We start from the raw sequence: 27011 nt of genomic DNA, 5'->3' as shown, positions 1-27011 counted from the left end.
GCCTTCCCCTCCACCTCCTCGGAAGTAAGGTGAAAATAAAAATGTGTCTACTTGCTACTACTATATCGCCATGCCTATGCCGAGCGTCACATAGCTTGAAAAAAAAAAGAAGAAAAAATGAAAAAAAAAAAAATGAAGACGTGAAACAAGGTGCAAGATCCAGAATAAGAACAAGATGCCAAAGCAGGGTATCAATTGTCGCTTCAAAAGAATCCAAACAAAAAGAGCTGTATGGAGCATAGCAAAATGTGTTAAAACTGAAAAGTAAAGAAAGGGGCAAAAGAAAAGGATAGAATAAAGTTGTAGCGTTGGGTGGGAAAAAAAAAAGACGAGGACAAAAGATGAGGACAAAAGAAAATCGTAAAAATGAGCCTCTAGGCAAGCCACAGCACCCATTTGACAGCGTTCCAGATTGCCCGGCCAATGCCGAGAAACACGCGGAAAATCATGACCACGAACCAGACGTACCACATGAAGCCGACGAGAAGCCACTCAACACTGAGCCATAGGCCGCGACGCAGCCAGCGAAGCCGGCGCCGCCTCTTGCGGAGCATCTTCTCCATCGTGTCGACGACGTGCTTGATGCGCAGCGGCTGATCCAGCGCCAAGTTGCGGCTCGCCTCGTCCGCCTCCTCGACGGCCGCGCGCGTCATTGGCGCCAGATCGTCGGCCACGCGCGACCGAACGGCTCCGACGCGCCGGTGCAGCTCCGGCCCCGTGTGCGATGACAGCTTGTCGGCGGCTTGCTTCCAACGCTGGCCAGAGAGCTGCATGTTGCTCGTCAGCGTGTGCGCGGCGAGTGAATACGCTTCGGCAAACGACACGTCGAGATCCTGTAGCTGCTTGCTTTCCGGGCACAGCTTGGCGATGGCGTTCCAGTCAATATTCGCCAGCTTCGCGCAGTCTCTTGCGCCGTCGTTACTAAACGGCTTGTGCGTCACCTTGGCGCGTCTGCTGATTTCCATGGCCTTGATGCCAGAGCTGAGGATGAGCGTCTTTACGCGCGCCATCTCGCGTCTCGATAGCTGGCTTTGTTCGACTGACCTGCCGCCCTGGTCCGCAATGGACCACTGGCGGCTCTTGGTTCGTTCGTTGCGGTCGACACGGCGTGCAGACGAATCACTCAGGATGGCATTGAGTCGGCGGTCAGTCTCGCGGACACCAGTGGAAACACGGCCGTTACTCAAATCGGGCTCAGAAGCGTCAGGTTCGCCCAGACGACCGGCTGCTTCGGGTGGTGGAGAGGTTGACATGGATGGACTTCGAGTTCCAGTCTGAGGTGGTTTTAGCAACTCAACACGCGAGGAAAAGTTGCTTTGGGTCCTATGGCCAGCCGATGACACAGATTTATGATTGTCAGTCTCGCTGGAAGCACCCGGAGCGTGTTGGAACTGTGGCATGACATCGAGAAAGTGCCTCGAGTCCTGTCTTTTGTGCTTTTCATTCTTGAAGAGATGGCGAGACGGAGAAATTGAGGCGCGTCTCCTTCCTCTGTTGCGCTCACTGTCAGATTCATCCGTGGAGTCTATTTCTTGCGCTTCTCCAGTGCCATCCTTCTTGCGTAGAATATCACCAATGCGAGACACGCCGTCTCGCAGAACTGTATCAATGCGTGGACCTTTGAAAATGCCACGGAGACCAGGGTTGGGATCATCAGCGCGCTGCAGGAGACTTCCCATCCGGCGATGGCTTTTAATGGTGGCCCCAGCCAATGGAGCTGATGCATTCCTCGTTAGAGATGGCTCCACGTTAAGAGGCGCCGAGCCAGCCATCTCTCGTTGTATCGTGTCAGCTCTGCTGCCTGCAGCTACATCCCCGTCTGTACCAGAATTTACTTCAGGAGACGTGTGAATCTTTGCTATCTGTTTCTTTGAGGGAGATCCTGAGCGGCTCCAAGGAGTCGGCGGCTCTAGTGACACAGACTCAAGAGTCGGCTTCCTTGACGGTCGCAGCTCTGGCGATGTAGGCAGCGAGGAGTCATTGTCTATCGACCTGGACACTCGGAGATGAGGCGCGTCGACTCCCTGATCTTCAACGCGGGAGCGAGAGGCAGGATTCTCGTGTATGTTTTGCAATGCGCCCCTTGGTTCATGGTCGCTAATGTCCATTAAAGATCCCCTACGACTGTGCAAACGGCTGCCTGGTTTCGAGAGTACGTTTCGATCCGGGCTCGTCATGCTGGGTGGCACAAAATGCTCAACCCCTGCAAATTCCAGAACGTCCTTGTCTCTGTTTTCCGTGGCAATCATATCCAACATTTGCTTGTGCAGTATATCACCTGGCTGCACATCATTGCTCTCTACCCGCTTCCGTGTACCGCGTATTGTTCGATTGCGTGCCTCGTTGTCGCTTTCCGAGTACTCAGAGGCAGAGTCCTTTTTGGAGCGAGGTCCACCGTGAAGATGATCAGTGACACGCCAGTGATTTGAGTCCTTTATGTTGTGAAGCTTCTCTCTTGCGCGCTCAATGGTACGCTGACGGCCATGTTCCCACTCGTGAGTCCTGTGGGTGTGATTGATATCTGGAAGGCTCGGGAAACGGTTACCGGTATCCGGGGAAAAGGGCATAACGCCATGCCTCGGTTCTTCATTTTCTCGTGACATGGGGCGTGAAAGGTCAGAGTCTGAAGGAAATATTCTGCGCCAGTGGCGATCCTCGATGAGTTTCTTATTCTGACCCTGTTCAATCCAATAGGCATCGGCAAGCATGTCGCACGGTTCAACGAACCAGTCCACGCGAGGTCGACGGGCTCGAGCCGCCTTGGTCGCAGGATCAAGCGCAGACTGTGCAACTGATTCCTCGACACCGGGAAAAGGCACCATGCACTCTGAATCATCCTCTGGTAGTTGCAAAGCAACGTTTTTCTCACATTTCTCAACCCAACACTTGACACTGTCGACATCCCCGAATCCTTGTCGTTCGGCATCAATAACCTTTCTCTCTCGCGCTCTCACTTTTCTATTTCGAATATACTGCAGCGGGTTGTACTTGCGCCCCAGCTGCACAGGACTCGTGGTCGAACTCCATGTAAAGACTTTTGCACCGCCTACTGGAGAGGCAGGTGGGCTCGTCGTGACAGTTCGTAAATGCGCCGGCTTCAACGGCGGCAGCACATCGAGAAGCCTTCTGTAGTGGGCCATGAGCTCTAGGTGATCTTTTGCCTTTTGAGCGCGGGCCAAGGTTGAGGCGGAGAAGTGGTAGCCGTGCATGTCGCCTTGTCCAGCGTGAAAGTTGTGGTGCAGTGGACTTGACACTGACAAGCCTGTGCTTTGCCTCGGTATCGTAACTTGTTCAGGGCGAGGAGAGATGTTTCGAGAGAATTGACGTTGCTGTTTGAGCTGTTGGCGAAGGTCGTTGGATGTAGCCGAATCCGGCAAAGGCATGAGTTTGGGGGGCGTGCCACGGGACACGTTTCGACGAGAGACAAGACGGCGTGATTCGCTAAGGCTCAAGGCCATGTTCACAATCTGTGTAGAGTCGGCGTCCACAGTAGCCAGAGCATGGCTGTTCTGAGAGGACGCAGGGGAAGATTCGTTGAGCGAACCGGTGCTCGGGTTGTTGGCTACCTCGGGGGACGGCGTGAGAAGTGTCCTGGCAAAGGGATCAGAGACTACTCGCAAAGCCTTATCTCGCAGGGCAATCGATCGCGCGGATTCGGGAGTGTTGGAGAGCGAATCGGTCGTAGCACGAGTATGGGTAGCGGCGATGGTAGGCTTTGGTAGACGGGAGCTTTGGCTGCGCTTGACGCCTCTGTCATGGAGCAGAAACGAGCCGTTTGGCCGGTCTCTGCGCTTCTTCCTCGTTGTGTCGTGTCGCGCTCGCCCGTCTGCCTGCTCCGCGGCGAGCCTCGACTGGTACAGCAGTAGACGCTCGCGCGTAAGGTCAGAGGGAGCCAAGTGGCTGCTGCCGCTGGCCCCGTCGTGACGACTGCCGGTGCTATTAGGCTCGCCAGTAGCATCGTGACTTTGACGATGGCGCGAGTCGGGCGTTATTGGAGGGTAGCGATGCTCGGGAGCTTCATCGGCGTGGACATCCGCCATGGCGTGGAGAGCCTAGCACATGCTCCTGCGCCAGGCGTATGGCGGGAGGCGGGCCCGGTGAGTCGAGATTCGGACGGACCTTGGGGGCTACAATGTCGGGCTGTGCATGACTTGACGAGCAGCAGTTTCGGAACTCGGGCCTTGATCAGAGGTGGGAGCGAGGGCCGCTGACGATGGTGTGGGCAGTAAGCAGTCAGTTGAGATGGATCACAAATGGAGCAGCAGAGTGATGTTCGCCAAAGACGCTGGGAGGCTTTGAAATCAAGGAGTGTCTTGGAAAAGGTCAAATACGGAGGAACGAGAAAGCATGTGCCAAGGCCCGGATTAGGTACTCCATACAGAGAGGGCTTATTTGGTGGTACAGAGGTACTTGCACACCCCTGCGCACATAGGTGCCACCAGAGGTATCTCTAGCTGGAAGCCATGACCGCAGTTGGCCGCGGACATGACCAATCGGAAACATGCCAAAAGAATGTCTTTTCACGAAATGTAAAGACTGACCGGTTCTGGTGGGTATGGTAGTCAATTATTCAATTATTGAGTTGTTTGCTTTGTTTCGCCGAGGGGGTATCAAGAAACCTGCCCGCTAAATAGGTACGGATTACCTACATGCATAGATGCTTACTGCCTTTCTTTTCGCGATGTTCACCTACAAGAGCGAATGAATTTTCTGACTAAACTATCCCGTCATGATTTTAAATGAGCAATAAAGCTCGGTCATAGGTATTCTATGGTTCTAGTATTTTTTTCAAGAGTTCTAGAGCTCCATGCGAGCAAAGCACGTCGAGTGGCAACATAGTATAAAACAGCACCCGCTTGCCCAGTAGGTGGTGGTGCAGACACCGAGATGCAACAATTCCATAGCTCGTTCCATCGTATCTTGTTGAAATCCCATGCGTACGCCCATGTCTTACCCGGCTAAAGGAAGTAAGCAGACATGCCGTGGTTCAGCTGGCAACAGCGGAAAGCCCGACGACTATTGCCGTGTCTGGAAGAACGCGCCGCAGTAAAGCCATGCAAAGAGCTTTTTTAGACGACGGCTGAAAAAGCCCTTATTCGGAGTAGCCGCGATAACTTGGGATGACGATGACGACGACGGTATGCCCGTGGGAACTCATTACTGTAATACCCGAGTCCCGGGTGGCTGGCTGAGCTTGGCCACGCAAAATGGGTAGCAGGCCATGTCACCTGTGTACAGACACATTGCGCAATTTTTATTATGCAAGTTCTTTTGTTCGCATAGCAGCTCAAACGCACAGATGCCATCACGCGCGCCCACCGGCATCTACAGCGAAAGCCCGGCAAAAGTCTCTGCCTGCAGCCTGGAGCTGGGTCAGCGAATATTGGCGCAAAAGGGTCCTTCATTTGCCGATGCCGTCTATGAATTGTAATGAATATAAGAAGGTGCTTGATCTGATGTATGATGAGAGTCCCAATAGCCCCATCATCTCTAGTATTAAATCAGTCCATAACATCTTTTTACCTTGTTTCACACTTTTATTTTTCTTTTGCTACAAAGCAGCTCGCCAACAAGATGATGGAACACAAGACAGAGTACCCTCACTATGTTGATGGCACGGTGCAATTCAAGCATGAGCAGAGTGAATCAACCTTGGTGGTCTTGTCCGAATGGGCTCAAGTGGAAAGGCATTCTCGCGCGGGCTCCGATACCTTTGCCCTCTACTTTCCAGAAAGCATGAGCCTCCAGTACGACGATGAGCTGGAGCGTCGGCTCGCCAAAGACATGCAACAGTGGCCATTCTTTCATCTCTTGCCGCCCAAGCTGCAGCAGCTTGCCGTGCACCTCTCGCATCTCTGCTCGTACAAGTCCACCTTGAGCTATGAGCGACGAGTCCTGCTGCACCGCCACGTTGCGTGGATCTTTCTCATGGACGACGTGACAGAGACGATGCCGCTGTATGGGCTGCACGACACTGCGGGGAAGCTGTATCTGGAGAACCTCAAAAGCATCGTCGTGGGCGGTGAGACGCAGGACATGGCCCGGTTCGAGAACCAATGCCCGGCAGCAGTCATTGACGCAGCCCACCTCGCGCAAAGGATCCTTGCAGAGGACTTGATGCCCTTGAAGAGAAAGCTGCTCTCGAGACAGCACGTTGGGCTGTGCAGCGATCTCCTCAATCAATTCTTTGACTCCGAGTACGACGAAGGGAAAAAGTTTTGCACCGAGGCATCGTCGCAGGAGGTGCTCCAAACACGCGCCATTACGGTTGGTGGCTTGATTCCCATGGCCTTGACACTGTCGTCCGAGCAAGCAGAGAAATGCGCGCTCGACAACAACCCAGAGATGCTGCAGGCATCCGTGCTGATGATTCTCATCAACGACATCATCGGGCTGTACAAGGATCTCAAGGCCGTCGAGCAGCAAAATGATGGCTCTGCGTACTTGAACCTCGTCCGAGTGGGGATTCGAGAACACAATCTTACTGAAAAGGACGCGCTGAGGCTCTACATTGACAGGCTCAACCGGCTGACCTGGTCGGTTGAATTCTACCAGCTAGCGTATCCGTCCTCCCGCCAAGGCCTGCAGGTAGAGTGCTTGAGGCTGGCTTTCAACTATCTGGACTATCATCTCTTTGGAATAATGGGAAAGCCAAACAACCGTTATGGATGGAGGCACAAAGAATAAGGTTGTAGTTGGTAGAGTGTAGGCGTGTTGGGGTCATTGACTTGGGGTCTTGTTGGTAAATGGGTGAGGTTTTGTTTTTAGACAAGCGTTAGTCAAGTAATTATGCATTTGATCTTTGTTTCACGTGTGGCTCGTAGCAAATTGGCGATTCACTCAAATAATGCGGCCGCCTAGAGCAAATCGACTCGATACATCATTCGAAAAAGCCTCCGGTCGCTAATAAAGTCCAACCGCGCCTCGTGTTACCTCATCTTCTTCTCGATCCATGCAGCTAAACTAGCAGTAGCTTAATCATGCCATGAGATGTAAAGCATGATGCCAGCGCCCAGGGCTACAGCCGCAAATTGCGTGAGCGTCTTACGCAGCTCCTGCATCTTGTTGGGCCCCGTCTCAAGCAGCTCCGGAATGACTGCCACTGTGCCAACGTAGAGAAAAGTGCCTGCCGTGAAGGGAAGCAGCATATCGCCCCAGGTCTATGTTCTTGTTAGCCAATCGCACACACAAAGTGGTAAAAGCAGGCTAGCCATTGGCATTGGACAGACTCACCAGACTGGTACCCCAGAGACCGGCATTTCGAGGCATGCCCACCGCCTCTTCGGCGCCGGGCCCGCCAAACTCTTGCACCGCGATGCCGATGAGGGTGCCGAGAAAGGCGCCGATGGCGGTGATAAACTGCGATCCCATGGCGGCGCGCTTGGAGAAGCCAGACTGGACGAGCAGGGCAAAGTCGCCAACCTCATGGGGAATCTCGTGGAAGAAGACGGCGACAGTGGTGGTGGCGCCAATGGTCGGGGAGGCGTAGAAGCTGGCCGACATGGCCAGGCCATCCGTGATGTTGTGGGTAAAGTCGGCGCTTGTGTCTATGTTAGCAAACAACCTTTCAACCTTTTTCTACTTGCGTCGAGGACAAGGAGAACTCACATGAGGTTGAGGTAGCCGCCGAGCTTGACGCTCGGATTAATCTCCTTTTTGTCTTCGACAACAGCCACCACTTCCTTGCCGGCCTTTTTTCCCTTGCGCGACTTGACGCTTCCAGCAGCCGCATCCGCATCAATACCAGTCGCTGCCGCCGTCACGCTCTCCTCGTGCGCGTGTGCATGGCTATGCGAATGCCCATGCTCCCCCGCGCCGCCCGTCGCGATGCGCAGTCCCTTGTCCAGCGCCACAAACACCAAAAAGCCCACCATGATGGCCAGACCCAGCACCAGATTACGGTTGGGCTCGACGAGCACAAACGTGGCGCGCGTCGGGTCGTCCTCGCCGACAAAAATCTCGGGCAGCAGGTGGAAGAGCGTGTCGCCGAGCAGGCCGCCTACGGCAAAGGCCACCATGATGGACAGCGAGCCCGGGTCAATGTCGGTCGGGCACAGGGCCAGCAAAAAGTTGGGCGGGCCCGAGATGTAGAGCGTCGCGAGCAGCGCGTTGACGGCGGGCGAGCCGGGGAAGAGCACGGCAAAGAGGCGCGTCGTCAGCGACGAGGGCTGCGCATCGTGGTGCGCCGCCTTGGCGGCGTTGAGGTGCTGCACAACGGGGCAAGCCTGTCGGATTTTTTTCGGTTCAGTCAGCGATGAGAGTCCCTTGATGCACTGCTTCTTTCTCGTACGTCTGCCCTCTCTCTGTATCTCTCTCACGCGACCCTCTGTGAGCAGCGCGCCGAGCGGCCATGGCTCATCGGGCAGTAAAGCGTCTTGTTCAATCGGCCATCTTGTCCCCTGTTCTCTCTCACGCCCCCGTCTCTGGGTTCATACCTGCAGTTCCTCGCCGAGCTGCTCCAAGCTCAAGCTTTCAGCAGCATCGGCGGCCGTGACGCTCTGTGGAGCTGCATATACACAGGCAGCGAGCACGGCCAGGCACATAGCCCAGGTTCGCACGCGAGGGCTAAACGCCATTGTTTCTGATTTGCTGAACCAGTTTTAGGCGTATTGCCGCTCCTGGGTATATCTCTATCGAGTCAATTGTTCAGGAATAGGTGAAAATTATTTTAAACGTGATGGACAAAAGGCCAAGTATGTGTTGTCGTGCGATCAAGGGGCCAGATTGCCAGGTAAAAAAAAGCTACGACCAGTGTCGGTAGTGATGGGGCGAACGCGCAGCCGCGTTCCAGCTTTTGGTTCCCTTCTCGGATCATGGCTCGGCTCGGCCGCAAGCCAAACGCGCCACAAATCAGGCAGAGTGGCACAGCAGACACATGGATCATGAGATTGATAGCTATTGTGGTTCACCAGGCAGGGAAGCCAGCTTAGTCAGTGAAGTTGCAGTCTCGACCATCTTTTATATTGCAATTGTGTTAAATCACCAGCTTGGCGATCATTTATATTGCAGTTCGTCACACGTAGGTAGTCAATCTTGACAGCAATTTAAATTGTATAGTCACAGTGATCAAATTCTTTTCAGATTGGAATTGTGTTTAATTCAATTTTAGGTCGTGTCAAATGAAGGTAATAATTCCGTATAGCCAAGCAATGCATTAATCCAACAATTCCCATTTCCTGAACCCATTATCCGTTTTTTCAAGTCTAATGAAAATCATCAGAACGTACGAGCGCAGAAAAGTAAAGAGCGCCTCGGACAAATTTGATGCCGTGAGGCTACAATGTACACATCAAGACCTGCCAAGCAGCCCATAAGGCTTCCGCAGGGGAGCGGATGTCGCTAGCCAGTCTGCTTTAAAAGGCAGCAACGGCGACCATGATGGCGGCAACGGCGGCGGCGATGGAGTTGAGGCCAGCGGCGGAACTGACTTGGGTGGGAACGTTAGAGCCAGAGGGGCCCGTGGGAATGCGGCTAGTAGGGACGCCGGTACCGCTGGGGATGACGCCAGTGCCAGCAGGCTGACTTTGTGAGGGAACGGGAACGACGGGGCCAGGGCCAGAGCCGGAGCCGGAGCCGGGGTTGGTGGCGGCCGAGGTGCTCAGGGTAGAGGGAACGCCTGAGGCAGACGAAGCCGGGCCTGAAGTGGTGGCGGCCTCAGCGGACGTGGTTCCGGCCTGAGTCTGGCTACCGGCAGCGGCAGAGGTCTCGGTCTGGCTGCCGGTGGCGGCCGAGGTCGAGCTGGACTGCTGGCTAGCGCTGCTAGACGAGCCGGAGCTGGAGCCGCCGTCCGTGTAGCCGTCGCACGAGAGGTCAAAGAGGGGCTTGGTGCTCAAGGTGTTGCCGCCGACGATGCCGAAGCTGGGCTTGTCCGACTGGGTAGGGCCGCCGTCCTGCATGATGAACCAGAACGTGTTGACCTTGCCGAAACGGGGGCAGCCGACCTCGCGCCAAAACGTCTGGGCGTTCTCAATGCTAGCTACGGCCTTGTTCTCCGTCTTGCCGCTGACGGGCCAGCCGGTCTCGGTGAGCCAGATAGGCTTGTTGCCGGTGCCGGCGTTAGTGTTGTCAATGGCCTTCTGGAAGAGCGCCGCGGCGTTCTCGATGCCGTTGTCCTTCTTGTTTTCGTAGTAGGGGTAAGCGTCCATGCCGACCCAGTCGAGCTTGTCGCTCAGCTGGCGGTTAGTCTCATTGGAATAGGCGGTCCAGGTGTCGACGTGGCCAATGGGAGCCTTTTCGAGGCAGGTGCCCTTGATGGCATCACGGGTCTGCTGGACGTAGTCAATGAGGACGTCGGGGCCGACGCCGACATACTCGCCAGCGGCCTGGCCGAGCTCAGAGTCGCGGTAAAGATCTTCAGAGCCGACGGAGATGCCAGCGACGAGGCCGTCGAGCTTATCGCAGTACTGCTGGGCCGTCTTCCTGAGAGCCGAGATTTCATTGTTGAACTGGGCCTGGCCGGCAGAGGCCCAAAGGCCAAAGAGAAGGTTGGTCTTGGTGCTAATGGCGGCGGGAATGGCGGAAATGGGGTCGTTGGCAGTGCCGTCCTGGATCATGGTGTAGAGGCGGGCCGAGTTGAAGCCGCCATCGGTACCCTCGAGGTTCTGGGCAGTCTTAAACTGGGCCTCGAAGCTCTGCTGGGTTTGGCCCTTGCTCTCGACATTGAAACCCTGGAAAGCGGCACTGGCACCGGTGACGGCGGCGGCCAGGGTGAGGATGCTCGCGGAAGAAGGCATCTTTGTATTATTAAGTTGTGGTGAGAGCGACTGTTTGTGGCGTATATGAGGTTGGTGGTGGTATAAGAGACGATGATATTAACGACTGTGTGCAGAAAAGAACTGCAATGTTGAGAGATGAAAAGAACAAAGATGGGACGATTATACAAAATACAAACAAGAGATGAAGAAAGAAAGAGAATCAGAGGGGAGCAGAGGCAGAAAGAACTGGGGGCAGGTCGGGTAGAAAAAGGAATCTGGCAGAAGCATCTGAATCGAGAGGCCGAGTTCCTTGTTTCTCGGGGGGCCGACAGCGGCAAGTGGAACGGGTGGCCAGCGAACAAAGTACAGGTACACAATACTGGGGTAGTCGTGGAGACCAGCCCCTGCAGCGAGTAAAGTTTGACGAGGCCAAGGAGCCGCTGTAACGCCGGCTTGTAGGAGACTGCAATGCTAAGCGGGTGTAGTGGCCCCACTGTGCGGCCGCAGTACCAGTCGACAAGGTACGAGCAGTGATAGTACCACTACAAACTCACCCCAAAGATCCACTCGTGTTCTGCACGTTCCACCCTACGGCCGCCAGTCACAGCGCATCTACAGGAGAAGCGTCCACTAAAAGAACCTCTTGCCTCAGCATTCGAACCGCTCGTATTCCACCAGTCCGCCACCTTTGCCGTCCGCCAGGTCCGCCACCTCTGGGGCTTCTTCAACCAGGGGCCGTTACCTCCTCAGTGCCCCTGGAGCTTTCCGTACCTTGCAGCGCATCCACAGTGACAACTTTTTCAATCAACTGTTTCTTTTTTTGGGTTTTTTGGTCGGCTTCGCCTTGGACGCACTAAATGTTTAGCCGCTAGCGCTGTAAGATTTTGACGAGGGGGACAAAACATTCAAGCTGCTCATCGGTCATGTCTCTGATGTGTCTGTCTTGGGTCCCAAAGGTAAACAACTGGTCTTTTCCATGTTTTTCTCGGTCAATAAATCAACATTGTAGTCACCCAGGAGCAGAAAGTAAATAACAAAAACAAACCTCATGTTTCTGGTTACCAAACGGCTCTGCATACCTTGGGCTGCGGGATGCCCAGCCCGGGGGGGCAAAAATACGAAGGCCCAACACGTCATGGCGCCACTAATCAGGAACTATGCGTAACTAGGTGTCAAATGCCAACTCTGAAATGTTTGCCCGCCAGGCTTGCTCGATAATAATACTGATCGGAGATGCATTCAAGCATCCCCCAAATTCGTAAGGCAAAAATTGGGCACTGAGTAGTCCAACCAACCAAAAAATGCCCTTTTCGGCTCATCACAATACGCGCCGTGGTTCATCTGCACTGTGTATCATCATCACATGCACTGTACGGGCACCTGGAATCCACAATGCTCCTGATTCCATCATACCACATCCGTCGAGGCCACGCTGTGCAACGTTTTATTTATCTACTGGGATTGGAAAAAATAAATTGGAAAGTCGAAACGTCACAATTGCCGTTTCCGTATTGGTCTGTCCATAAAGCCACCCGGCTACAAAGGATAATTACGGGCCGCGAGAGCTTACAGTACGAAATCTACGAATACACACACATGCACACTCAAAGTCGAGACTCTTCTTGCCCACATATTTACTTGTTCCACAGATTTACTCTAGTCCGTCCATGCCGTCCCATCCCCACCACACCTTGGGCTTGTTTAACAATTTACCTAGTTGCTTGTCACCTAGGTTGCAAACTGTTCAGCTTGGCTGCTTGGCTGCTTGGCTGCTTGGCCGCTGGCTTCGCAGATACTTGCTGCGCTGTCAACTGCTCTCATTCCATTTTTGCGGTGCATCTCACCACCAAAGACTAAATACTGGCTTTTTATTTATTACAATTTACAAGTACCTAAATAAATGAAAGGTACGACTCGTTGCTATCCACCGGTCCACTGACGCGTCCCTGGCTGGGCCCTTTAAGCTCACGACTCGCCGTCGTATAATATCACCCTGTGTTATTATCCTGTTTCCAATTCTTGGCTACTTTGCTCCCTTTCTTACGAATATATACAGCCCCTGCGCCCGAGTGTCTTTCTGAGAGCATATTTCATCATCTGCAATATTAATACCATGTGACATTCATTGTCACCCTTGTTTTCTGCTCCGCTGTCAACTGTGCAGCAACTACCACACCATTCGTTGGAATGCGTCTTTCCACAACATGTCCACTGTGTGGCCCAGACTTAATCTTATTCGGCATCATGCCGACTTCACAACATTCAAAACCCATGGTTATTGTAAAATTGCCTTTTTCTTCTTCATTTCCACCAGCCAACATGCAACCATGCACATGCAACCATGCAAATAAGTACAGCTTGACGACGCGCTCTTTTAGCCGTGCTTCCTCCTGTCTGCTGTCTGGACCCTTAATACACCCGGGCCATGCACCGTAATAGAATGCACCATGATCCCAGTTAAAACACACCACTGCTTCTTCTCCCTTATCATTTACAGCCAAACATGTATTGGTCGAAGAAGCCGGACTGCTAAACAAATCCTCGAATTCCTCGCAGCGTAGATCTCTTCTCCTTCTTGGGCTTACTCGATGAGCTACCGCCATCATCTTTTCCCTTGTCACCACCATCCCGTCGCAGCCGACTGTGTAAACCTGCTGAATCATGAGTTAGCCGTATTCAACACGTGTACAACGCTTTGCACCTGTACCAAAATGTCTCTGCTCGGGACTTCGCCCCGTCCCTTCTTGACCTTTGCCTGAAGGACTTGGCATCGCAGTCATCCCTGCTCCCGCCTTCGAATCCAATGGCGGCATCCCATTGTGCGGCTTCGCATCTGCTACGCTTTCTGGTGGTCCGTGGGCTGCCGCTCGCATCATCACAGGGCTTGCCGAAGTCGACAGATAGTCACTGCCGTCGCGCTCCCCTCCTGTAGAAGTGTGCACCGGTGCCGGTGCTGACGAGTTCATGTCCAGGAGCGACGACTGTAGTTTTGTATACTTGCGCTGGAGCAGATCAAACTGCTTCTGCAATTCTGCCTGCTTGGCTCGGCTGCCAGCCAGCGACGATTCGATTGCCAGGTCCGAATTGGCCCCTGGTCGTGATCGCTCCTCTTGTGTCCTTGACAGTTGTTCCTGCAAAGCTGCCAACTGACCTTGGAAGAGTCTCTTGGTTCGCTGAACTTCAGCTTCCTGCGCTGTCAGCTTCATCTGCAGCTCTTCCAGTCTATTCTGTGTCTCTGCTGCTCTGTTCATAGCCTCCTGCCTCTCTAAATCCTTGGCCTGGAAATCTCGCTCGGATACAGTAAGTCGACTGACCTCGTCACGAAGACGTTCCATCTCGACCCTGTGAATCTCAACAGACTGCGCGTGCTGCTTCCAGTTGAGCTCTTTTACTTCTGCATCGCACAGGAGTACTCGCAGCTTGTCGCACTCCTCTTTGGATGCGGCAAGCTCGTTCTCTAGCTCTTCTACCTCTGCAGTCGACTTCTTGAGGTCTTCGCGCATATTCTTCAGCTTATTGTAGAAGTCCGTCTCCCACTTCTTTGCCATTGCACGACTTTTTTCCGATTCTTTCCGCACTTGCATTTCCGCCTTCTTGGCTTCATCGTACCGGTTCTTGAGGTTGCGGTTGGTCATGAGCAAATTTTGCGTTTCAGCTTCTGTGGCAGCTTCCACAACCTGGCGTCGTCGGAGGTCCCCAATGTGCGTCATGTGTTGTTGCTTCAAGAAACGCTCAAAGCTCAAGTCATTCTCCAAAAGAAGTACGCGACGTCGAAGCTGTACCACTAGAGCATTGAGATCACTCGACGGCGGTATGGCGCCAGATGTGGGTGGCAGGGCAGGCGGTGGCATCGAATCTTTCGTCGACCTGTCAGCGTTCGAATCAGGGTGACTCAAAGCCAGTGAAGCAACACTATCGTTCGCGAGAGTCTGATGGAGGCCTGATTTGATTGTTTTATTCGACTTGATCATATCTTGCAACTGCGTGTGGGATGGCGACTGTGCCAGTTGCGTAGGGCTATCCGTGTGTCTAGTCCTGGTGTCACCCGACTCTCTATTGGACGGTTGACTGGATTGTGAACCTCTGCGTAGCATCATCGAAGGCGTTCGGTCGCTGCACACGGACTCTGCACTACAAAACTGAGCTTTACGCCAGTTGTCCACCTTGTTGCTGCTTAGCAATGCCGGATCAGACGTCACACGCTGAGGCTCGTCGCAACTATGTGCTGAGGCGATGACATCCACTGCTTGCACAGGCGGAAGGCCCCCCTCGGTGAAAGGATCAGCTTCGGTTGTCGTGCGTAGTCCCATACACCCTGCGACGACTTCAGCGGCTTCACACTTCATCCATCGCGAGAAATCCGTCTTTTCGGATTCGATTGTTAATGTGTAAAAGTTGGGGTGCAGAACATGTATGCTGCAGAACTGTTCAGAATGATGCCTAATCTCTGTAGGCTGCACCACAATACTGCTAGAGTCTGAAGTTTCGGCGTGACGGAGGTGACGTTGCGGTTTCCGAATGTAATCCATTAAGTTGATGGGGTAGAGACCATATAAGACGGAAAAGTACTGCCCAAGGTGGCCGATCTCCAAGTCCTCAGACTCTGGCTCATAGACGCATGATTCCCAGGTTGCTGTGTGAGCGGCGTCTAGAGACGGCATCTCTATGGAGCCCGATCGTTCCTGCTCCCAGAATAATAAACGCGCGTATATATTAAATAGCGTCGGCAGATGGGGCACTAGGTCGCTAGGCATGTGTGGCAGCAGCATGATCAGAGCAGTCAAGGCTGCGGACACCACTGTCGTGGATGTGTCGAGCTGCAAGCACAGCAGCAGGCTTGTCCAGAGTCGCGTCTCCAGAATCTGGTACAAATGTGGTGGCTGTCCTTGGATGAAGGCGCAGAAGAATCTTAGAAGAGGTTTTCGATGCGTTTTCTTGACAAAAAGCTTGTTGAGCGAAGCGAAGAACTCCTAGATCAGAGTCAGTAAATTGAGGACTGCGTGACAACGTGCCCAGGCCAACCTTTGGTTTCCTCCTCCCAAATTGACCCAAAGCTTCTCTCAGAAGCTGCTCGTTGTGTTCCAAAGATTTGTTGCCTTCGATGTGAGCAGGGTAGAAGTTATCTACCCAAATGGAAAGGAGACGGTCTATGATGGGATTGGATGTCGATTCTTTCTCGAAGGAATCCTGCAGCTTCTCGGCCAAGAGGGCCGTGTTCATCATGGCAGCAATTGTCTCCTTGACTACAGCCTTGTCCAGAGGCGTATTGTCGAGGATATTCTGGCATGCATCGAACCAGAAGAGCACCTTTTCTGGGCTCTGCAAGGCCATTTGGATGCGGCGCAGGACGGCCATCCATGGGCCTGTAGCAGATGTATTCCCTCGGACATATTTTTCAAAGATGGCGACAAGCTCTTCCTGAAGTCGGTCGGCAACGGTGTCATCGTAGATCTCGTGCTTGTCGAGGTATGCGTCGATAGCAGCCCTGACGTCGTCCGGCAGCGGCAATGCAGGCTCTACTATGTAGGCTGTGATGACCTTGCAGAGGTCCTTGACGGAGCTGTTCGAGTGGGCCCGATAAGCGAAATACAATGACAATCAAAGGAGGTGGGATGAGGGCAAGGAAGCGGGGAAGGGAAGGCGATGATGCCATACCTTGACGAGGCCATTTGGTCAGCTGCAGAGATTTAATTCGTTTATTTGATTGTTTGCTGCGGGCTCAGACGAGCCCGAGCTCGAAGATTTCGTGTTGCCTGATAGTCTGGGGGAAAGTAAGGTCGTGACTGGAAAAGTTCCGTGATGTCACGACAGGTAGCACGAGTTTGGAACAGGCAATGTGGTGACAGGCAAGCAAGCGTGGTCCGATCTTGGTAACGAGGTCAGGTTAGAGTTCCACTGAAGTATGGAGCCCGCACCCGACTGGTGTTACTGATAGTTATGGCGGCGCGATCGCTGGCGAGAGCAAGTAGCAGGCTGGCAGTGGTCGCAGGAGTGGGCACCTAGTTCGTGGAGGTAATAGATACCGTTGAGCAGGTGTAATCGTTGACGGTATATTTTGTACTGAGTACTTGTGTCGGCCCACTATGCATGGAAATGGAGCCCCTAAACCCCGCATCCAGGGCGCATGACCGACCCCACGGCGGAAGGACAAGCTCTGGGTAGGTAAACACAACATATAGCAACTGAGCAAGTTATTGACAGAAATTGTTGATGCTGGCTGAGGAATAGTGAGATGTTATCTTGATTGATTCAATCTTGAGAAGAAACAAGAAAGGCATTACGGATCAAGGTACCTAGGTTCTTAAAAGAGACTTCTAGCAAGACTTTGGCTACCGTCTTTCCACCATCGATCCTTCCAGGCTAGTCCCGCATGGCTGGCTGGCTGGGTAAGGGTGCCATTTGGCTTTGTACTCGTACCTCAGACGAATGCAGCGCAGCGTGTATTGCTGGCATTGGCTGCACCATCCACAGCAGCTTCCGTACCCGAGAAGCTTCTGTCAAGCTGGCCAAACGCGGGGTAATCATTCCAAGATGCGCAGCTGGCCTCGGTGCCGCCCTGGTACTTGAGCCCTGAGGCACCCCAAGTCACCTCCCGACTCTCTGGTCTGGCGTGTCTTTTATATCATCCCCCTCCTCCTGGACCCCTCACTCTTCTTCTCCTCTTTCTTCTTCATCATCTGTCCATCAAAGCTATCCAATTCTTCAACATTTCTCATCTACATCCTCGCCAATCAGCTACCACGTTGTTCTTCCTCTGCCTCTTTCAATCTACCACCATTTATTTCATTCAATTGACTCGCGTGACCATACCGCACCACACCATCCCCCCCTGACATCACAATTCCAATAGACAATACCGGCAAAATGAGTGTGAACAAGACCTCTGCAGTGGCGGATGAACCCATTGACGTGCTCATCGCCCTGCACCCCAAGTTTGACATTCTTGACCTCACTGGCCCCCTCAAGGTCTTCACCACGGCCGCTCACGACTTCAACGACGAATGTAAGTGCTTTACCCCGCCACGTCCGCAGTGGCGTTTGCAGCCTCTCGCTGACCCCGCTCTCGCATTACAGCCAGCAAAGCCTTTGAGGTCACCATTGTTGGAGACGAACCCAAGGTTCTCTCCGAGCAGGGCGCCATCATTGGCTCCCAAATCACCTTCAAGGAGGCCCACGAGCGCCTCGAGGATTTTGACATTCTCGTCATCCTCGGCGGCAACTCGGAGGAGATCCTCAAGACCGATGCTCAACCTCTCGGCCTCATCAACGACTTTGCCGAGCTCCAGAAGCGCGACCCTGGCAGAGAACGAACTGTCCTGTCCGTCTCTGGTGGATCTCTCTTCCTCGCCCGCGAGGGCATCCTCTCTGGCCTTTCCGCCACCTGCCACCCAGACTACATGACCAAGTTTGAGAACGAGTGCAGCGATGCTGCTACCCGCAACCTCCAGGAGCGCACTGACGTTCTCGAGGACGCCCGTTACGTAGTCAACAACCTTCGTTTTGACCTCGGCGATGAGGACGAGAACCCATACATTCGTCGCAAGTCCGATGCTGGACGCCGACCCTCCCAGACTGCTCGGTAAGCCCCACCCCTCGCAAATACGACACTGCACAACAACGATATTGCCATACTAATAACACTGCTCTGTAGCAAGGGTAGCATGTCTTTCAAGGACATGGGCCGCCGTGAGTCGATTGCCCGCCGCGCTGCCATGCGCCTTGGTGGTCTTCGAGTCATTACGGCTGGGGGAAACAGCGCTGGCATTGATGCGGCTTTGTATCTCGTCAGCGCTCTAGTTGATGATGGGTGTGCGGCGGAAGTCTCCCGGATTATGCAGTGGAACTGGAGCAAGGGTGTGGTTGTCGACGGTCTTGATGTCTAAATTTATTTTGTTTAGTCCGTTGTATTATAGCCTAATAGGACTATACATCTAAACACCCTTCTTGTGCTTGAGATCTGATGGCTTGTCAGTGCTGATGGCCTGTAAGGCTCTCAGCGGGGCAGCAACGAGAACACAGCTATTCAGCCAGCCCTTTTGCCATCCAAATAGAGATAAATGAAGTGAGATGGTGCATGATTACGCAATCGTTCTTTTTAAAGGATTGATCACCATTCGCCACTATGTCCAAGCTTAGCTTTTACATAGCAACCTCAATCATTTTCCTCATTTCCGTCGCTGCAAACGACCTCATCTGCATCACCAGCACGGCCTACAACCTCACATTCCAGCACATCCGGTGCCACCCTACATACAACGAGGCTGCTATACTGCAGAAACGCCTTTGCAAGTTGGCTTTGACGTACCACATGTGGCATCTTCGCGCTAACACTGGGCCAATACTAGTTTGCGGCCGGCTCTTTTGCAACAACTGCTAGACGACGTCTCCTCACGCATTCTCATTCCCCTAGCTACCAGAGCAACTCGCAAGACTCGTGCTGCAAGCAAGGTCAATGAAGTCGCCGCTGCCTAACAGATCTCGGCGGCGATAGCGGCTGTGCGGGGTAGTGGAACACCGTTGGGAGAATCAAGTATATGATGGCGTCCGAGGAATGCAAGGTAGAGCACCACCCAAATAAGATGGTGTTTACGGATGACAAGGGCGAGCGAAGAGAGATTTACATGCCCGCTCGCGACTTCTACTAAGCAATGGCTCACGTTATAAAAGAAGAATGGGATGAGCTGGCCAAGTTTCCCAAATGGGGTAAGCTTTGTTTCCCCCAACTCGAGAGTCCCTTTTCTTATATGCGTCTATGGCTAATGCAACCCCTATTGAGCAGAAAACCAAAGCTACACTGACGCTGACAACTTGAAAAACATTACTGATATCAAGGGCTTTTATTCGGTGCCTCCTCCCCAGGATGATGATGATGATGACACCCAGATGGAAGATACGCCCAAAGAGAACAATGCCAGCGAGAAAAAATAAAGTAAGTTGAGTGGATTTTTTTTTCTGGCTGTGTGTAAGTTTGAAAGAGAGCTTCTCAGCATTTGTATGTTTATCTCGGTAAAGCTGCTATTGAAACATGTCCCGTTTTATCCCGTTACTTTCGCACATGGCTCTAAAAACACCGTTCATGTCCCACAAAGCCAATGGAGGGCCCAATTCCACCATCTTACCACTCGCCATGACGCAAATGCGGTCATATCGAATGACGGTCCGTAGTCGATGAGCGATAGCCACCAGCGTGCTCTTTGAAAGAGTCCAAGTTTGAGCGAATGGTGCGTTGAAAGAGGGTCGAATTCTGTCGAATGATGGCCATGGATGATCGAAGACGGTGCAGACCGACTTCACGAATATCAACACCGTCTATAGTGATGCTGCCTCCGGAGATTTCCGTGAGCCTGAAAGTCGTAGGCGGCACCCGAGCCCGCACATGTGCCGCTGTTACCCAACATGCGCCAACGCGACTTGGATGGCGAGTACCTATATGGCGAGTATTCTACGAGATGTCTCGTGATTCCTTCTGGCTGTGGTGACTTTAGCGTCGGCAGTGCGACATACGATTGCTTTCACTTTTTATAACGTTGTTACACGTCCTCACTGCCGTAGATGCGCTCTTTAAACGTAATCAAGACACCAAAGCGACTCTGTCCATGCCAATTTACCTTTTGCCATTGTTGACCTGTCTCGATATCGCTCTACCCTTACCTCGACTGAAGTAGCCGCTGGATTCCTAAATCTTCAAGCTAAAGACAAGTACTGAGACAAGAGCAAATAGTACACAAGCCACAGCAAAGGGAACTCCAAGCCATGCGCGACCCAAGTTAATGCCCACGGCGAAAGCCCACGCCATTCCCGGTCCTGCCACGAGGCTCCCTACCCCTTCAACGACTGAAATGAGCGCATAGAGGCGACCAATATCGCTTGCATGGTTGTCTTGTTGAGCTTCGACGAGGGACGTTACTAGACTTCGCATAACCGGAGCGAATCCCGCGCCAAGAGTAGTTATCGCAACGCCTTGAGAGGCAAAGTGTTATCTTGGTGTTTGGGAGTATTGCAGGGCTGAAGCAACTTACCTATTATCATAATAGCTGCTGTGCTAGATACAAATAGAACAAAGTAGCCAAGCGTTAGGAAGAAAATGCTGCCAGCTCCAACGAGAAAATCTCTGGTTATAGCTGGCTTACTCGCGAGGAGCAAGTTGGTAACAGCAGGTAAGATGACCGTAAATAGGATAATATTTACACCAGCACGCAGTGAAACCAAGAGTCCTGCCTGTGATCGCGTTAGTCGAGCCCGTGATTGCTACTTTTACAGCTGTAACTTGCCTGGGCGATGCTCCATCCGTATCTCGTGGATGCATATTGAAAGAGAACACTATTTGCCTGGCGTCCTAATTTCGAAATGAAAAAGGTGTAGACTAAACAAGCGACGGTGGTGTCGCGTAGAACAAACGCAAATGACTCTTTGATGCGTGGAAGCCAAGAAGCGAGGTTCTGCCTTAGTCTGCATGCAGCAGAGGATTGAGGGACACCTAGAACAGGGCTCGCAGAGCAAATGCCATCAGAAGTTTTCGGATCGGTGGAAGAGAGGGTCTCGGGTAGAGGGAGAGCCAGTGCGAGAGCCAGCAACTGCAGCCCGACGGCGACTATAAGGGGATGCATTGTTCCCTTGGCCATCAATATGGGCGCAATGGGCGGAACTACGAGGTCGGCGAGCTGATCCGAGCAGAAGCGATAAAAGAAGACGGTACTCCTGAGAAGAGGACCATGGTTAGTAACTTGGCAGTCCACAACCTGAGCAACTATATGGCAAACGTTGTATACCTAAGGTTGGCTGGCACGATATCGGCAACCATGGTCGTAAGCATGGTTGTGGCCACCGTCGGCCCTCCACCGATAAGGAAGAAGAGGGACGAGAACCAGGTGAATCTAAGCGGCAGGTCAAGCACCCCTATCTGGAGGTTAAACAAGACAATGTTAGAGTAAAGGGCTTATAAAAATAACCATAGACAAAACGTACCAAGTATGGAATGGACGCCAAGGACAGTGTGTAGCCTGTGAGGCCAATGATCAAAATCCACTTTCTTCCGCGAGTGTCGGCCAAGTATCCATACGGGATCGGAAGCAAGATGGCCGGTATGCTGTCGAAGAAGAGCTGCCAGCCCATAACGGAGGCTACTTCGGTCTGAACGGCGTCAATCTTGCAGAGGTGCTCGGGCACGGAGCCGCCACGGTCCAGGCGAGACGGGTCATGACGCGCGTAATACCTGGAGCAGGCGACCGACTCCAAGAAGCGAACCCTGGGCGCTGTGAAGAGGGTTTCGCCCATGTCGGCGATGAAGGCGAGACAGACTAGGACGGCGACGACATGGATCCAGGGCCATGCTCGTCGTCGTGATTGGTGAGGCAACGTAGGGTGCTCGTCGGTCGAGCAGCAAGGCCCTTGTTCAGCGTCAGCGTCAACTTCGGCTTCCAATTCAGCTTCCAATTCGGTGCGCCGGGGCGATAGAAGAGCAGTCGTTTCATCAGCCGTGCGCGCTGGCTGCTCGCGGCTACCATTGACGTGTTGCGCCATGTTTTGCGATCACAGGGCGGGGAAGTCGGTGGGTGTTGTTGGACAAGGCTGTGATCGATCAAGCCCGCCGACTGAAGGCGCGACGGCGCCGACGCCTCAGGTCCCAAGTCATAATGACGAATACGAGTACAAACACGCCCAGTCTCAGTGACCTCAAAAAAGAGCCATTGTTTCATTGTCGCTGTTCATTTTTGCAGTGTAGTCACCATTTTGCCAGTTGCAACCACAATTGAGAGCCAAACCGTTTGACGGCGCCGCCATTGAGTGCGCAAGGGTGCGACTTCGTTACATGACCTTTCTACCTCAGCAATTAGGTAATAGGTAGTGAGCACTATTACGACCAAAATTCGTGAAACAAGACGGCAACGACAGAATATGACCAAAGTTGACAGAGAATATTCCCCTTCTGCGCCAGACCGGTTCCGTGCATCGGCAACAAATCCAAGGCTCTTTCCCTTATTTACTGGTAATACGCAGCCTAGGTAAGGCTGTTTGAATATGCGGTTGCTCAGGGCAAGCGGTTGTAGGTTTGCTACATGAAGGGATTGAGCAAGTCCTTCACGTTCATTTTCAACACTGTTGTCATGGCTAACGTCCTTGAAATGATAACATCTCAACTAGTGCAAACCCGTCACGGCTTGCAGCAACGGCAACTCGATTAGAGCCCACAAGGGCCACTGCCCAAATTGCCAAATATTTTGGAGATAGCGTTATAGGCTCTGAGCTTTCCTGCGGACACCAGATCTTGATTTGGTGATCCTTGCCGCCTGAAACAATGTAGTTTCCTGCAGCATCGCTGCAGGTAGCGCCAGGTAAGTGTGAAGCAACAGAGGCAGTAAGACCAATCGTCGGCTCCAGTGACCATGTCGAAATATATCCAGTGGAATGTCGTCCTGCAATACCGTAGTTGAAGAACTGCAGAGAGCAAATCACGCTACCTGGATGTGTTTGACTGGCCAGTAGGCATGATCTAATCTCGTCAGCTTGAACAACTGTCTCTCTTCTCGTAGTAGTGCCTACCCATCTTCGATATTCCAGAGCATGAGCATGCCCTTCTCGCCACCGGAAGCAACAATTCCTTTTTCACTTTGAACACCTAGACAGAAAATTGTGCCCACGTGGCCTCGCAATACCCTCTCACAGTTGAACCCGTTTTTTAAATCCCAAACGCGAACAGTGCGGTCTGAACTGCCGGAGACAAGCAGATGTCGACTTTGGTCAACGCCAAGACATCTCACAGCACCTTCGTGTGCGCTAAGCTCTTGAATGCACTCGGACTTTTCCAGACTCCAGACCTTGATAATACCGTCTTTTGACGCAGACACGAGAGTGTTCCCGTCTGACAGGAGCTGCAAGGCTCGAATGGTAGCCCGGTGTCCTTTGAGCACATGCGTGCAAGCTCTGCCAAATTTCAGTAACTTTTCCAGCTGCATTTGAGGCAGATCAGTCGATACTTACCCTCCTTGCATGAGATTCCACATTCGTATCTCTGGAGACTCACCACTGTCTCCGCTGGCAATTCGGCCTCCGTCGCTCTCTAGTGCCCATACTGCCGATGCGTGGCCGTGAAGTACCATTGTCTCCTCATTCTCGACGTTGAGAACGTGTACCTCTCCATTGTCCAGCGCAACAGACAAAATGGGTTCCTTGAAAATGCATTTGGTGACAACTGCATCATCGTGCTTGGTTCCTCCAATTATGTATTGCATTGTTATTCCGACTTCAAGTGATTAGCCGTTGGTAAGGAATACAATGCCTAGAAGGTTGACAAAGTTGGAGATTTCTAGAGCAGAGCTGTAGTGTTGTAACGGGCTTTCCGAGACGAAGATTTCTTTATTTTTCTACTTGCAGTCAGCGATGCCATTTACCGAAGAACAGGCCGAAAGACAGGGCCGATGTGGTGGTAAGTGCTTGATAACAGAGAGCTCAAGAAAGAGCACGGGCATAGAAACAGCAATAAATCAGAATTGGTGGGTTGAACATGTGATGACATAGCTACTATTAGGAACTTTTGTCTCCCTACCCATGCGGGAGGGAGGGTCTCTGGACATTCTTGTGGTGTTGCAGGGGTGGCTGGCAGGCCTTATTAAGAAGCCCTGACAGGATTCAAGAAGATAAGATCTGACAGAACTGAAAGAAGCCTGACATAAAATAATAGGCTTCCGGACAGGAGATATAGCCTAGAGAAGATATCAACTACCTAGCTCGCTTAACCGCTGTTGTATCTACTCCTAATTTTGTTCTTTCACTAATAAAAGCTTCTTTACTTCCTCCTCTTCTTCCTCCCACACGCACTGAGGGGGAGTGTGTGTAGGTAGAAGTGCAGAAAAAAAAAAGAAAAAGAAAAAGAAAAAGAAAGAAAAAATATGAGGTTTTCCCCTAAAAGGATTTCGATTTCGACATTATCTCCTTCTGGAAATCTGTCAGTTTGCAGATGCAACTGTCAAAGTCATGTAGACACGATGTTGGCCAGTGTTGGCAGGCACGCCCGCCACGCTAAGTTAGCGTAGTTGCCATTCACATCGTCGCCCCTCTACATAGTTAGACAGCTTCTTCTCTTTCTCATTCTCCATCATCACGACCCTCCGTCTCTCTCTCTCTCTCTGTGCCTGTCGCTCGATTCGCCACAGTCAGGCTGGCAGCTTGGCAGCCACTCACTCAGTGTGCTTGGAGGGGCCCGCTCAGCATATCTCATTTCCCGAGTCACAGAAGACCCTCAATAAATCAGCACAACACCACAATTCTTGACGATACGTACCTATTGTAACGCAACCTCTCTTGAGCCTCCAGCAGGTATTATGAAATGGTCGTTATGAGGCTTTTACGGCCATTTTGAAGCGGCTGCTTGGCTTGGAGGCTCTGATGCTGGGGAGAGATACACGAAGCGTACGCAACAGGCTGCCTAATAAGTCACCAGTACTCAAAAAACTTTAAGATCACGGTGTAACCACACATGACGATACGACATTTGTGAGGACGGCGAGAGATGGAGACGTCTGGTGCGCGAGCCTGCCTACTGCCACCGAAACACCCCGACCAAGGTCTGGCGCCGAGCGGCTCCGTGACTCGCGACGAGGAGCGCACCGTGATCCTTCGTCATCCGCGATACCCCGACTCCTCCAACATCTTGCTAGTGCTGTCGGCGCTTGATCCAATCCCCCGCCCGGATAGGCCCTTCACCGAGGACGACCCTCTCCTATTTGGTCTGCACCACGACACGGCGCGCGTCGCGTGCGCCATCATCGCCGACTGCTGCTGGCACGGATACCTATCGGAGAGCAAGGTGGACGGCGCTCCGCCGGTAACGAATGACCCAGACCATATTTTGCCAGGACGCAACTATTACTTCCATGTACCGAGCAATGACGATGAACAGGGCGTGCCGTATCCAATCGTGCCATCCTTTGCTCACTTCCAGTTCCCGCATAACAACTTGCCGCCTACATGGATGGTTTCTAGGCTATCATTTCCCACGAGCCGCAATAACCCGCCACGCAAGTCTTCTTTTGACAATACGGTTCTCACCCGAGATGGCTCCTGCCGCCTGACGGCATCTACGATTGGCGCCGAGATTGCCCACTTCATCCCTCGCACTGAGGACGCCTGGTTCGCCGCGAACCAAATGTTACAGTACTCGTCGCAACCTCAGGCTGTCGTCACTAACAAGACCAACAACCCATGCAACGCCATGCTGATGGGCGCCCAGCTGCACTCCGTCTACGACCAGCGTCAGTTCGTTATAATCCCGAAATGGGGCGCCTGGCTAGTTCACGTCCTCTCCGGCCCGCATAGCGAGGAGCTAGCCGCCGTGTACCACAATATCGAGCCACAGCCACTGTCAGGCCTGGCGGTCGAGTACCTCTTTGCACGCTTTGCGTGGACGGTGCTCGCGCAGACCTGCTTCCTCGAAGCGGGCGTGCCACGCCGCCTAGTAGTGCGCGGCAAGGACGGGCAGCCGACGGCGCGCGAGGTGTCAGGCACGGAATGCCGTATCATGTTTACGCCGAGCCTGTCCAGGTCTAAGAGCCGTAGTCAGAGCCCGAAGAAACGCGTACGGGACGATACGGCAGAGGATGAGGACAAGTACCGTCGTGTGACGGACTACGACGACGCCGTATGGGATGCACGGGGCCGGCCGAGGAAGAGGTCAGCCTACCAATCGGCCACGACGTCAGCGACTTCTAGTTTTGAGTATTGGCGTGATGCATCAGACTGCGATATTGAAGCAGAATGCGCTTAGCAAGCAAACGAATGGTAGACTTATTGGTAAATGACTGTTAATGATTAACTCACTGTTAATAATTGACTGTTGACAATTGACTGTTGATAATTGACTGTTGATGAACTATTGATGATTTCCTGACTGTTAATTGACTACCCGTAGCTTGGAAACTGACTTCGATTTGGTCGTGTGCCGCGTCACCGCGATGCGCAGCCACAGACGGTGCTCTGCACATCAATATCAGCCTCACTTGTTGTGCCGGATCGCGACCGAATACGAGATTCGAGCAAGCCATCGCAAACCCGGGCTAAATAGCCTATCTCAGCTATAGAAAGGACAATCGCCATCTTCCGGCATTGCTTTCACTCTGCTGTCTGATGCATGCATCCACGGCCCCACCATATGAAGCTGCAAGGTGTGTCGCTAAATATCATGTACTTTGCTGCGTACAACTCACGGCGCAGGCCGTCCATGTGAATCACGTTGCATGACTACTGCGTGCCCTTGAAGTGAAGCAGTAACTCCCAAATTGCTTCTTGTTCACAGTGATTTTGCTCATTTTGCTCATTTTGCTC

At 52.7% G+C, this 27011-nt stretch overlaps 11 protein-coding genes across 11 annotated transcripts; 5 read left to right on the top strand and 6 right to left on the bottom strand.

The window, feature by feature from the left end:
- Positions 1-374: 374 nt before the first annotated feature.
- On the bottom strand, positions 375-4040 carry BBA_01746 (uncharacterized protein; the record flags this gene model as incomplete). Its single annotated transcript, XM_008596843.1, has 1 exon — positions 375-4040. One exon carries the CDS (start codon positions 4038-4040, stop codon positions 375-377), a length of 3666 nt encoding a protein of 1221 aa, XP_008595065.1.
- A 1534-nt stretch (positions 4041-5574) lies between these two features.
- On the top strand, positions 5575-6687 carry BBA_01745 (uncharacterized protein; the record flags this gene model as incomplete). The annotated part of the gene is made up of 1 exon (XM_008596842.1): positions 5575-6687. One exon carries the CDS (start codon positions 5575-5577, stop codon positions 6685-6687), a length of 1113 nt encoding a protein of 370 aa, XP_008595064.1.
- A 287-nt stretch (positions 6688-6974) lies between these two features.
- Positions 6975-8576, bottom strand: BBA_01744 (ZIP Zinc transporter; the record flags this gene model as incomplete). Its single annotated transcript, XM_008596841.1, has 4 exons — positions 6975-7160; positions 7234-7540; positions 7609-8225; positions 8436-8576. 4 exons carry the CDS (start codon positions 8574-8576, stop codon positions 6975-6977), a joined length of 1251 nt encoding a protein of 416 aa, XP_008595063.1.
- A 777-nt stretch (positions 8577-9353) lies between these two features.
- Positions 9354-10733, bottom strand: BBA_01743 (glucan 1,3-beta-glucosidase; the record flags this gene model as incomplete). The annotated part of the gene is made up of 1 exon (XM_008596840.1): positions 9354-10733. The coding sequence occupies one exon, from the start codon at positions 10731-10733 to the stop codon at positions 9354-9356; it is 1380 nt and encodes a 459-aa protein (XP_008595062.1).
- A 2490-nt stretch (positions 10734-13223) lies between these two features.
- Positions 13224-16363, bottom strand: BBA_01742 (tuberous sclerosis 1; the record flags this gene model as incomplete). Its single annotated transcript, XM_008596839.1, has 4 exons — positions 13224-13345; positions 13396-15664; positions 15717-16254; positions 16350-16363. 4 exons carry the CDS (start codon positions 16361-16363, stop codon positions 13224-13226), a joined length of 2943 nt encoding a protein of 980 aa, XP_008595061.1.
- Positions 16364-17558: 1195 nt separating this feature from the next.
- Positions 17559-18577, top strand: BBA_01741 (ThiJ/PfpI family protein; the record flags this gene model as incomplete). The annotated part of the gene is made up of 3 exons (XM_008596838.1): positions 17559-17697; positions 17769-18273; positions 18346-18577. The coding sequence occupies 3 exons, from the start codon at positions 17559-17561 to the stop codon at positions 18575-18577; spliced, it is 876 nt and encodes a 291-aa protein (XP_008595060.1).
- Positions 18578-18816: 239 nt separating this feature from the next.
- Positions 18817-19166, top strand: BBA_01740 (uncharacterized protein; the record flags this gene model as incomplete). The annotated part of the gene is made up of 2 exons (XM_008596837.1): positions 18817-18983; positions 19040-19166. The coding sequence occupies 2 exons, from the start codon at positions 18817-18819 to the stop codon at positions 19164-19166; spliced, it is 294 nt and encodes a 97-aa protein (XP_008595059.1).
- A 176-nt stretch (positions 19167-19342) lies between these two features.
- Positions 19343-19622, top strand: BBA_01739 (uncharacterized protein; the record flags this gene model as incomplete). The annotated part of the gene is made up of 2 exons (XM_008596836.1): positions 19343-19397; positions 19474-19622. 2 exons carry the CDS (start codon positions 19343-19345, stop codon positions 19620-19622), a joined length of 204 nt encoding a protein of 67 aa, XP_008595058.1.
- A 1256-nt stretch (positions 19623-20878) lies between these two features.
- Positions 20879-22214, bottom strand: BBA_01738 (MFS transporter; the record flags this gene model as incomplete). The annotated part of the gene is made up of 4 exons (XM_008596835.1): positions 20879-20912; positions 21093-21392; positions 21464-21594; positions 21660-22214. The coding sequence occupies 4 exons, from the start codon at positions 22212-22214 to the stop codon at positions 20879-20881; spliced, it is 1020 nt and encodes a 339-aa protein (XP_008595057.1).
- Positions 22215-22802: 588 nt separating this feature from the next.
- On the bottom strand, positions 22803-23923 carry BBA_01737 (F-box protein; the record flags this gene model as incomplete). Its single annotated transcript, XM_008596834.1, has 3 exons — positions 22803-23148; positions 23235-23615; positions 23673-23923. The coding sequence occupies 3 exons, from the start codon at positions 23921-23923 to the stop codon at positions 22803-22805; spliced, it is 978 nt and encodes a 325-aa protein (XP_008595056.1).
- Positions 23924-25200: 1277 nt separating this feature from the next.
- BBA_01736 (uncharacterized protein) lies at positions 25201-26454 on the top strand (the record flags this gene model as incomplete). The annotated part of the gene is made up of 1 exon (XM_008596833.1): positions 25201-26454. The coding sequence occupies one exon, from the start codon at positions 25201-25203 to the stop codon at positions 26452-26454; it is 1254 nt and encodes a 417-aa protein (XP_008595055.1).
- Between the last annotated feature and the right edge of the window lie 557 nt (positions 26455-27011).

The sequence above is a fragment of the Beauveria bassiana genome (genome assembly GCF_000280675.1).
Source record: "Beauveria bassiana ARSEF 2860 unplaced genomic scaffold BBA_S00003, whole genome shotgun sequence".
Lineage (NCBI taxonomy): Eukaryota > Fungi > Ascomycota > Sordariomycetes > Hypocreales > Cordycipitaceae > Beauveria > Beauveria bassiana.
Note: the sequence above shows the minus strand (reverse complement) of the source record. Positions and strands in the feature narration are given on the sequence as shown.